Source organism: Podarcis bocagei, assembly GCF_964188305.1.
Source record: "Podarcis bocagei genome assembly, chromosome: 17".
NCBI lineage: Eukaryota > Metazoa > Chordata > Lepidosauria > Squamata > Lacertidae > Podarcis > Podarcis bocagei.
This window is the reverse complement of record NC_138143.1, coordinates 22,180,267-22,192,665: the sequence shown is the minus strand read 5'-3', so window position 1 is coordinate 22,192,665 and position 12,399 is coordinate 22,180,267. Positions and strand designations below refer to the sequence as shown.

Below are 12,399 nucleotides of genomic sequence, written 5' to 3'. Positions count from 1 at the left end.
TAGCCCCTCCTCGGGCTTTGGACGAGATCCACACCCCCGGATTCCTTTAACGGGATACCCTTATGCATGGAGGGGCAGGTGATGGCCACACCTCCCCTCCCCCCCTCACATTGCTATTCCAGTGCCTAACCACCAAACCTTACAAAGTTGTGGCGATTGCTACGAGGTAGGCGAAAGTCAAGTGGCTGGTGCCAATTGTGGGCTCATAATCTGGTGAACCAGGTTCGATTCCTCGCTCCTCCACATGCAGCTGCTGGGTGACCTTGGGCTAGTCACACTTCTCTCTGAAGTCTCTCAGCCTCACTCACCTCACAGAGTGTAAAGGAGATTGTTAGCTGCTTTGAGACTCCTTAGGGTAGTGATAAAGTGGGATATCAAATCCAAACTCAATTTGCCAAGTGGAAAAAGTCCTACCAGGCCCCTCAATGGCGACAACCAAAGTCCATAGCAAGGCCAGTGACTCTACCTAAGAGGAGGGCGGGAGGGCGGGAGATCCGTGGCGTGAGGCTGAAAGAGGAGCTTCCAGAATCGTGCCACGGTTTCAATGGGCCCCAGCCACGTCCCCACAGCGCCCTGATTGGCCGCCTGGCAAATGGTGTGGCCGGGTCACCCCCAGTTTGATGCATGATGCCTACCCCACACCACGCTGAGGCTGGACTGGGACTTGGTGGCTAAGCACAACCTGGTACTAGCAGGGATGAGAATACATGAATGAGCACTTTCCAGTCCCCCTTGGCAAAAGATGCAGCCTTACAGATGGCTTTCCTACAAAAAGAGAGGGACACATTTGAAAGGGAAGAAGAATCTAGTAGCCAAGCCAGAGGAGTTTAGTTAGCTATAAAGAGAATTTGGGTTTTGTTGGCGCTGCAGCCATGCCAATGCCTTCCATTGCACCAGAAAGAAAGGGAAAGTCCCACTTAACTAGCTCACAGTTTCCTTGTCCCTTAAAGACTCTGTTTTTCCAGGATTTAAATGTCAGAGAACATCCTTTCCAATGCAGGGAGCAATTTGAGCATCACTGCGGTCAGTGAAATTGCATTCTTATGTCAGTGTGGTTTTGCCAACTGCAAAACGGCAAGGAAAACACAAGCCTCCTCAGCATTGTCTCAGAAGGGTTTTCACTCCTTTTGCTCATTGTGGGTTATTTTTGCCTTTGATAGTTGGTCCCCCCCCCCAAAAAAATACCTTGTTTTCTGCCTTACTGTGTTGCATATCCTATTTGTGTTTATTTTATTCAAGGACGGCCAGTCTCGGACGGTGAGGCAGTTCCAGTTCACCGATTGGCCTGAACAAGGAGTGCCAAAGTCGGGAGAAGGGTTTATCGATTTCATAGGCCAAGTTCATAAAACAAAAGAGCAGTTTGGGCAAGATGGGCCAATCTCGGTTCACTGTAGGTAAGTAACAATCACCCTCAGATGCCATTGATGAGATGAAAACTGATGAAATGATTTGACAGAATGGTAATTTGGGCTGGCGGGAAGCAAATTAAGAGTGGAAATTGTATAGTGCTGTCAGCGGCGGAGCAAGCCGATTGGGCGCCTGGGGTGGCGCACGTGCCCTGCATCCAGGGGCGGGGCCAGCCGCCTGCGGGGGCGGGGCAAACCGGGGCAAGACACGCTGCAGGACCTCCAGTGAGTCTGCCTGCCTCCTCCCACTCAGTCGCCCTACAGCTGGGGGGGGGGGGAGGCAGCGGACGGACCGTTTAGGGCAGCGCAGAGCCTGCAGGGCCCAAGCCACCGCGTCACTCCCAGGAGAAATGTGTGGCTTGCGCGTGCTGCAGGCCCCATGGTGAGTGCCACCCGACATTTTTTCACCCCCCTCAGTGGTGACACCCGGGGCGGCCTGCCCCCACCGCACCACCATCCTCTGCCCCTGAGTGTTGTAATCCAGGAGGTCCTGAGTTCAAATCTCACCCCATTCTCCCATCTGTTTAGGGAAGTCTCCCATCTTCCTGTTTAGGGAAGTTTTTAATGTTTGATGTATTTATTGTGTTTTTAATATTCTATTGGGAGCTGCCCAGAGTGGCTGGGGAAACCCAGCCAGATGGGCAGGGTATAAATAAATTATCATCATCATCATTATCTACAGTAAGGGGATGATAATCATTCTGAGCTGCTTTTCATAATAGGATTGCACCCTCCTTCAATAAAAGCCATCCCAAAGATTTTTATGTATACTAAATGCTTTTCTAGATTGTATAAGAAAAATGAAGTAGAAGGAGCATCCATTTCTCAATTTATCCCTATGTGTTTCAATCGTTACAGGCTACTTTCGTTAATCACCGTTACAATTTTCTACAGCAGCCAGGCCATTCCCTCAGTTTGGCAACCAGGAAGGCTGTTTCTCTGTGGCATAAATTTGTGGTCTGCCACCAATAACACAAATATTTTAACCAAAATGAATGAGAAAAGGTGCCCTTGCCAGATGATTCCAATCCTTTATTGCATTGATTCTTTGGACTTTGCCATATTAATGAAAATAGTTTTATCCCGCTATTGCAATTGGACTAACAAGCTTGCTTTTTTTTTGTGGGAAAGAACACATTGGGAACAAACATTTATAAGTGTTGTGGTTTCTATTTATAATGGCCATTCTGTATTTGGTTAAAAGCTAAGAATCCCTTCAAACCATTCCGCAATATCCAACACTTCATTTCCAAATCCATTTCAGCGTGTCAAATAATGATCACCTTGCAATCTACAGTTGCCGTGTAAAGATATTTATGGAGCATCGAAGGTTTGTGTGCATATGACATACTGTTTCTGCAGCTCAGCAGTCAGCCAAATTATTCACTTTCCCTTTTCCCCTTCTTCAGTGCTGGTGTTGGAAGAACCGGAGTGTTCATAACACTGAGCATTGTGTTGGAAAGAATGAGATATGAAGGTGTTGTAGATATCTTCCAGACTGTCAAAATGTTAAGGACGCAACGGCCAGCCATGGTACAGACAGAGGTAAGAATAACTTGTCATTCTTCCACTTATTCTATAGCTATATATATACCTGGGTACCTTGGTTTAAGAACAGCTTATTTTTTGAACAACGTGGATTAAGAACGCTGCAAAGCCGGAAGTAGGTGCTTTGGTTTGTGAACTTTGCCTTGGAAGCAGAACATGTTCCAGGGCGTTTTTTCATGGGTGGGCTGTTTTAATCTAGGAGGAACATTTATTTTTTTATTTTTGCTGGTTTTAATGTATGCATGTGTTTGTTTGTTTTTCTTCAAATGTTGTAAGTCCCTTTGAGTTGCCGTGGCAGAAAGCCCTAATCAATTGAACTAATAGGAGTAGGAATGAATTGCTTTCCACACAAGCATCTCAAGGCGATGTACAGTAAAAATACCAAAAGATGAAGAAGTTAAAAACACAAAAAGGTGTACACACCCACACCCACACACCCACACACACAAAATTGATATCCATTGCAGAGACCCATTCATCCAGCTGGAAATGCATTTGCTTGCAGTCCAGTGACTGGTTGTAGTAGCAGAAGGGAAGATTGTTGGTTGTTTTTCTGTGTGTGAGAAAGAGAGTTTAAAAAAATAAAATAAAAAAATATCCTCTTGATATTCTCTTACTGCTCTCCCATAAGCCTCCCCATTTATTCAGCCCCTGATAAAAAGCCATTGCCAGCTCCTCTCCCTTTCTCAGCCACAGAAAGAGAGAAAGAATGGAACGGACAATCAAATGTCCTGCCAAGCAGCTATTGCCTTTCTTCAGGAGAACTCATTTGACCCTGGAACTGGAGCTGGAAAAGAGGGAGTGAGGGGAGGAACCTGGAAGATACTCTGTTTGTGGAAGAGAGCATGTATATGTTCTCTGGGTTCAGCTCTGGCAGTGAAAATAAGATTGCATGTCGAGGTCCCCAAGCCACCCCCAAATAAATCACAATTCACACAGAATTTTTGTTTAAGGTTTTTGGCATAATTTTGGCCACAACTTTATTAAAATACATAAATGTGAGTGGTTGCTTAGGCATTGGTTACGACTATCTGTCCCCGCCCCGGGACAGAACTGACTTCCGGATTCCAGCGAAAGCCAGTAAGAGAAAACAATATTGGGGAGAAAATGGAGCTGGGCACCAGACCCTCATCTCTCCCCGCTTGCTCCACGCCAGGGATTTGGACGAAAGCATGGCGAGCCCCTGGATTCTTTTAATGGAATACCTTTTCAGCAGCAGCAGCAGCAGCATTGGAGGGGCAGGCACAGCCAATCCTTATCCCTTCACTAACCAATTTTTAACCAATGCCTAACCGCAACTTACAAGTTGTGACCAATAAAGCAAGATGAGCACCGCAACCCCAGAGTCAGCCACGACTGGACCTAATGGTCAGGGGTCCCTTTACCTTTTCCTATATATTCAACACAAGCAAAAACAGCGGCAATTTGTTGTTGACAAAGGACAGCTGGACATATAAAGGGCTCCATTACCTTCAGTAGCTGAGGGCCTCATCAAACCGAAATCCGTCCCTGGCAAGCACAAATGCAGCAATTTGAACACCAGAGAGAAAAGGGGATGAAAAGGAAGTACGCCACTTTCCAGGGATGAGAGGAGCTCTGACAACGCAGGATGGATGGGCCAGGTGTGAGCACAGGATGTTGGGTTTTAAACATTGATAAGGACATAGCTCCTAAATCTTTGACTGCAGGCTTGTAGTCCAACACTACAGTTTTAACAACTTTTAAAACAAAGTTATTTAGAATGGAATTGGGCCATTTCCCCCTCTCACTGATCCTAATAACTCAGACAAAACTGAAGAGTAAAACCCATTTATTTTCTATTACTAGTATTATTGCAGATGAAAAATGTCTTTATGTCCCATTAGTTCCTAGAAACAAATACTTACTCACACATATAAAATAAAATTTGCAAGTTTGCATTTTGGATGATTTGATGTTCCTTCTCTTAAACTGTTTATTAGAAAAGAATATTCTTCTTTTTTTGCCTCATTATGGATATACTTTGACCTTCATATATAAAAAACTTGTGAAGCAGTTATGCACCACAACATTCAGCACAGCTCCTAGCAAGCATTGGAATAAAATACACATTTAAGACAGACCTTAGGCCTGATTTGCACATTTTCCAAAGCAACATGGATATATTAACCCCATAGCAAAGCAGTCCTGGTATTACAGTGTACAGTTGCTCCTACTCTTTAAACCAGGCATAGGCGAACTCAGCCCTCCAGATGTCTTGGGACTACAACTCCCATCATCCCTAGCTAACAGGACCAGTGGTCAGGGATGATGGGAGTTGTAGTCCCAAAACATCTGGAGGGCTGAGTTTGCCTATGCCTGCTTTAAACCTTTGTTAGATTTACTGCTGATTTTTTTTTGGGGGGGGAGGAGCTTGCATTCCAAGAATTGCTCATGGTGCACGAGGAGTTATTGCTCCCCACTTCCATGGGAACAGAAACTGGTACATGAGGTTTCTTCTAAGCACTTAAGTAGCAATAATTGATTTAGGAAACAGCAGCAATTTATTAAGTGCACTTATTGCCCTCCCTGCACTAAAATACCCTGAGTGGATTAAATAATCATAAAGTAATATAATACAGTATCAAACAAATACAATGACAGCACAACCAGTAAAATCAGTAACAGTAGGATGAACAGTCACCATATTTCTGAAAGCTGGAGCAAAATGCTGCGCCTCTGCATATCTTCTGGATATGCCCAAGGTTGGGGCTAGATGGACAACTGAAAGCAAGGAATTCCAAAGTCCAGGGTCCACAGAAGAGAAGGTCATTTCACATGCCCCCAGTCTGTTGCAAAGAAGTCAGAATTACCATGACCTCTCTGGCAAAGCCATACAGGCTTGGAACTAAACACAGTTAAGATATCTGAATCTTTTATTTGCAGGAAACAAAAGTTCATGAGCTTCCTGGTGTTTTGCTCATTTTCTCTTGTCCATACAAGCCACAACAGAAATTGTAAAAATATTATTCTACAGGTAAAATAACAATAACAGTAACAATTTATTATTTATACCCCGCCCATCTGGGCGGCTTCCAACAAAATACAGCAATGCATCAAACATTAAAAGCTTCCCTAAACAGGGCTGCCTTCAGATGTCTTCTAAAAGTCTGGTAGTTGTTGTTCTCTTTGACATCTGGTGGGAGGGCGTTCCACAGGGCGGGTGCCACTACTGAGAAGGCCCTCTTCCTGGTACACATGCCAAGGATCCCAGCCTTTCCAGGGAAGCACAGCTGGTGCCAAAACCTGGTTAAGGTGTGGGTGTTCTGCTTAGTATATGTGTAGAAGTTACATGAAACCATGGTTGCAGCTGGCAAGATAAAGGAGCAAAGAACTTCTCCTAGAAGGGAGAACAGCACAGCTCACAACCGTCTCCAGTTCTGTTAACCATTCAAGGGTAAGAAATTGGCGGTGTTGTAACCAGAAAGCAGCAAATGGATTTATCTTAACTTCTCTTTCTCTCTTTCCCCCCCAAGGATCAATATCAGTTCTGCTATCGAGCCGCACTAGAATACCTGGGCAGCTTTGATCACTATGCAACGTAAAACAAAATCCCTGACCATCCTGGATTTTTAACTACAGGCCCTTTAAGATCCAGAGAGCCTCTTCTGAGCCATACAGTGTGCTTGAGAAGTACTTCTTAACTCCTAACTAAAGACCAATTAGTGGGGAAATATTAAAAGGAAAACAAACAAAAAAACGAAAAACTGTTCCAGGTGGACCAACAATTCACAGTTCAATAAACCTTACCAGAAACATAATAAAAGAATCCAGACTGGTTGAGGCATCTGAAGGATTTCATGTTACGGATACCTCAAGGATTCAGCTTTGGTTGAAGTTAAAGGGAAGAGCAAATTCTGCAAAGAACCATCATCTTGTTCAGGATTGCATGATAGTTAACAACGTGGAATTTGGGAGTCCTGCAATTCGGTGCGAGATGTTTGTCCAAGGGCCAGTACCTGGCTGCTCTGAGAAAAGACGAACTCTTTGCTTCAGCATCTCCCCTTCCTACCATATTGCTCATAAATAACACTTTGGGGGGTGGGAGGGGAAAGGGCGAATGTTTAAAAAGAAAGTCCTTGATTTAGTTTTTTAGTATTGTAAAGATACTGCTGACCTGTGCTTCATTTTTAACTGTGTAAACTTTTTTCCTTTTTTATTTTAAACAAAAAGTTTATCATTCAATGAAGTGAATTTGGAGGGGGAAAAGTTGCATAACTGTTCATTATTATTTTTTGTTTGTTTCAGAATTGTAGATTTTTTTATGCTGTAGAACTGTTACCTGTAATATCTCGCTGTAGAAATGTTAAATAATTTGAAAATTTGCACATTTTTGTGCAACCCTATATTTATCTCCAGGACCACATTCTCATTTAGATAATTGCTTTTACATTTTGATTTTTTATTATTATTATTAAAAAATATGAAATATAAATCAGTTAATATACATATGGAAGGTTTTGTTTTTTGTTTCTTTTGGAATCAACAGGGAAGCGCAAAGTATAAAGCTGCTATTAACACACACACACACACACCTTTCTCTTTATATCTATAAATATATGTATATCTCTATTATCGTCTCTCTATCAATCTACAATTATGCACGTAGATAGATAGACAGAAATGCATATATCGCATATCAGTTCTTCCATGACTTGGATTTATTGAAGCAGTGGAGGAGGGGAGGAGAATCCAAAATGCTACATTCAGTCCATACAATATTTCTGAACATGTCTGCATCTCATTGTTTTGCTTTGAGGGCTTTTGTTTTCGTTGTCTGTTTTCCAGGGGAAATGAGGAATGCACATCAGTGATACTTGAAACTCAGTCCTACCCCCCCCCAAAAAAAAGAAAAGAAAGAAAAAGAAAAAAAGGATGGAAATCATATGTACACGCATCTCACACATACAAAAACACCTTAGTGTAACACCTTAGTGCAATAAACAAACCATACTAAATATAGGAAGTGTGCATGTGGGAAAGGTCAGTGCATATTCCCTTAGGAGGGGAGAATGTTGTAATATAATAGTTGTCAAGATGTTTTAAAAATGTATTCACTTGTATAATTGTCTATAGTATACGGTAGGACATGTGCATTGACGATGTATAATGGGGCAAAGCCAAACTCATGTTGCTCTGTTGAATCAGAACTCTTTTTGTGGCGTACAGCATTAATGGAAAATGCTGGGGTTTTTTAATTTTAATTTTTACATTTAGAGTGCCTTATATTTGATGCCTATTTTGATAGCATTTCTTCGAGTTTTGTTCCGTCTGTATTTGCATTAGTTGAACTCATATTTCTCTGTGTCACCCTTCCCCCAACCCCCTTTCTTCGATTAAAAAGCATTAGCTTTTCAACACATGTACAAAGAGGTCTTTTAAGAATATGCATTCCTGGTGTTAAATATTAATCCATGTTTATCCCAAGCAGTTGGGTAGTCAGGGGCTGTTTATCCGGGTGCGAGTCCTCCCAGTCTGCTTTCGTAACCATTGCATTGGTTATCAGAAGCCAGGAGCACCGTGCTGAAAAGAGAAGGTAGATACCCCTTAATAGACATCGGAGCAGCGATTAGAATGGGTCTTGAGTCATATCCATGCACACAAATTTTCACTGGAGGCCAAAGCATGTTCACTTTACTCAGGCTAGAAGGCCTCCTGAAATAAGCTGGGTCAGGCAAGCGGACAGAGGGCGTAAATGTAAGGAAGATTATATGTGACCCCCTCATTGTGGATAGTACAAAACATTTTGAGGCACTATAATGGAAGCCATTTACTCTTGCATTGGTCTGAGTTCAGCCTAGCACCATGTTGGAACATAAATATCAAAAGAATTATTTTAAATGTGGTTAAAAAAAAATAGGATCACCAAGGAAGTGATTAGTTGATCTTTCTCTCTCTTTTTCCATGTTTCCCATCGCTACCAGAAATAAATATATTAAAAGACCAAACACTAGAAAGCATTCTATTTGAGCACTTTTATATATAAAAATGCAAAAATGGGGGGGGGGAATTAAACATATATATGTATAATAATAATAATAATGATAATAATAATAATAATAAAGTATTATAGAAGGCTACCTCAGAATGAGATTCTCTAACTTACATCAGAATCAGAGAAGAATGTGCACTATATGTTTCCTTTTGGTTTTTTTTTTGTTTGTTTCTGTCGAAATAGTATTTTTTAAAGTGCCAGATTATGCAGCGAACTCATGCTTTTAGCCAAAAGTACCCGTTTTCAGACACTCACGGTGGGAAAAAATGCTACATTTTAGAAGCATAGAGGAAAGGCATGTCTGCACAGGAACTTTCTGTGTTCTGGACTTGTAAGCGCAAGATTGGAAGTGTGTGACAAAATGCCACCGACGACGACGACCCCATTTTGCATGGGGTTGTATAGAAATCTGCGGTGGTCACTGCAGACTGTGCATGGGGGGTCATGTGGCTTGTGAGGTCAGGATGTACACGGAAGAGCATAAAAAAAGAAAATCCATGTGCAGACATACACTAGGCAGGCCAATTGCTCCTGAAAACAATTGGCCTCTTTTCTGCAAAAAACAAAAACAAAAATCATTTGATTTATTCAAGGAAAGCGTTGTATGAAATCACTAGTGAGTGAGGGGTGAACGTTTTCACGTGACAAGAAGAGGAAGAAATAGCCGCACATATTCCCATCAAAACTGCTATTCAGGAGTTGCTTCTAATGAGGAACTCTCTCCGAATCATTGATGTGCATTCCATTTTCTGTATCTTTGCTGTGCAGTGATTTCTCTCTCTCTCTCTCTCTCTCTCTCTCTCTCTCTCTCTCTCTCTCTCTCTCTCTAATTAGTAGGTGTCATTATCTGCCATTTACCAAGCTCAGAATTCGGTTTCATCAGCATAACCAGTACGGTGCTATTATTTACCTATGTATGTGTAGTTATGTATAATTTTGTAATTAGTTAACAATGGAGAAATACGCAAAATATATAAAAAATTATTTGTACAGAACTTTTATTTTAGCTCCTTTTTTTAATAAAAAAGAAAGAAAAAAAAACCTGGTTTGCATGGTTAGACGTTGGCAAGGATGGCTGGGGGAAGGAAGGGGTTACTCTAGGGAGATTTGCACTTTCTATACCTTTGTACTATGCACTGCCCTATTGATTCTACACCCAATAGTATTATTACTTGAACCCATCTGTAAGGAAAACTGCTTATGAAAATCCACTTGTGTGTATGTAAATAACACAAAACATGTTTAAAGGGGAGGAGGGTGTTTGCAGGGGCAACAACAAGATGCAAGTTCCCTCCTCCTTATAAATTTTATTTTCTCCCCCGCTCCTCTTATGGTTTTGTGATCTCTCTTTTCGTTTTCGTTTTTGAGTGCCCTGATACTCCCAAGAGAATATCAGAAGGCTGCAGCTCCCGTCATCCATCTTGTTACGTGGCTTTGCCATTCAAGCTTGGAGTGTCTTTACAAAGATAATACAAGTTGTGTTCTTTGCTCTCGTTTTGGATGCCTAGACTGAAAACAAAAACAAAAAAAATCAAAATAAAAAAATTACCTTGTAAAATGGCTTGTTAAAAAAAAATACAATTACCTCTAATTAGTAGTACGCGTAAATGTTTTACAGAATGAAAGGCGTGCTTTTTATTTTCTTACTTCGTTACATTGGTGGCGAAAGAAAGTCTGTATGAAAATCAGTTATTTGCTGACACAAGTTCCATTTGTTACAAAAGAATTCTAATAAAAATGTCAGTGTTATGCAGCCCTGGTTGTCTTTTCTTAAGCCTTGCTTTCTGAAATAACAATAAAAAACATTTCTTTTTAGCCTTTTAAGTCTCTCCTTCTGTCAAATGGGGGTGGGATGGGGATCCCACACCAGGACCATAGTGGTTGGACTAGCAAACTGAGTATGTTTGTGTGTGGAATTGTTTTGAAAACGGCTAGAGGTCTGTGCCGAATCCTGCATTCAATCTCCAAACAGGGCAGGTAAAGGCTCCTTGCCCAAAAATGAAGACGCAGTGACACGGGATTTTAGTTTAAGTTATTGGGCAAAATTTAGGCCACAACTTTATTGAATACAGAATGCGAGTGGTATTGCTTAGGCATTGGAATCATCCAAACTATATCAGACTCCCACCCGCATCGCGGGGAATCTGATAAAAGGGTGAAATGCCAACAGAGGGAGCCCCGCCGATGTGAACTGACTCGAGTTCACCCCCGGTGCCCCCGTGGGGTCCTGGTATGGCCCTAGCCCCTACCGTGGGGTTTTGTTTTTTTTTTTTTTATAATAATTTTTATTGCGTCTTTTTCCACATTACAGATATAACAATAACAAGAAATAAACAAAACAAAAAAAAAAAGAACACGAAAAGGCAAATAAAAAAGAAAAGAAAAAAAAAGAAACAAGAACAATAAAACCAGACCATTTCATCAACTTATTTCAAATTTCTATCGAACTTCCCCACGTCTCCCCATAATGCATTCTTGACAATAAAGTTATCAGCAAGTTATAACCTTGTTTCGTGTGTTTTTTGTATTTTCAATTACTATTCAAGTTTAAATCTCTTATATTCCAGTTATTTTAAAAATCTTACAATGTTTCTTTTTTACCCATTTAAACTTTGATTCTTCCATAGATAATTCAACTTTCATAAATAGTCTGCTTATATTGCTGGGGCTGACATTCCGAATCATGCGACATCTTAAGATTCATATAATTTATAATACTTTTGCAAATAGTCCTTAAATTTTTTCCAATCCTCCTCCATCGCTTCTTCTCCCAGGTCTCGGATCCTTGCAGTCATCTCGGCTAATTCCATGTAGTTCATCAATTGCGTCTGCCAGTCCTCCAGTGTGGGCAAATCTTGAGTCTTCCAATGCTTAGCAATAAGAGTTCTTGCTGCTGTTGTAGCATACATAAAAAAAGTTCTGTCCTTCTTTAACACCCTCTGGCCGACAATGCCCAGAAGGAAGGCCTCTGGTTTCTTAGGAAAGGTGTATTTAAACACCTTTTTTAACTCATTGTAGATCATTTCCCAGTAGGCCTTCAATCTTGGGCAGGTCCACCAAAGGTGTAAGAATGTCCCCTCAGCTTCCTTACACTTCCAACACTTGTTATCGGACAAATGGTATATCTTAGCCAGCTTGACCGGGGTCATGTACCACCTGTATACCATTTTCATAATGTTTTCTTTCAAAGCATTACATGCAGTAAACTTCATACCGGTGGTCCATAACCTCTCCCAGTCTTCTGACATGATGTTATATCCAATGTCCTGAGCCCATTTTATCATAGCTGATTTAACTGTCTCATCCTGAGTGTTCCATTTAAGCAGCAAGTTGTACATTCTCGATAATAACTTGGTCTTTGGTTCTAACAGCTCTGTCTCAAGTTTCGATTTTTCCACCTGGAATCCTATTTTTTTATCTAGCTTAAAAACC

General features: G+C 41.3%; 1 protein-coding gene across 28 annotated transcripts in view; it reads left to right on the top strand.

Annotated features, from left to right (window-relative positions):
* PTPRD (protein tyrosine phosphatase receptor type D) overlaps positions 1-10,720 on the top strand; it is a 1,185,728-nt gene extending 1,175,008 nt beyond the window's left edge. For all 28 annotated transcript variants that reach the window (XM_081176033.1, XM_081176022.1, XM_081176026.1 and 25 more), the window contains 3 exons: positions 1,240-1,394; positions 2,816-2,951; positions 6,449-10,720. In XM_081176033.1, coding sequence (XP_081032159.1) covers positions 1,240-1,394; positions 2,816-2,951; positions 6,449-6,517 — 360 coding nt within the window. In that variant the 3' untranslated portion in view covers positions 6,518-10,720. The remainder of the gene's footprint in view (positions 1-1,239; positions 1,395-2,815; positions 2,952-6,448) is intronic.
* The last annotated feature ends 1,679 nt before the right edge of the window (positions 10,721-12,399 follow it).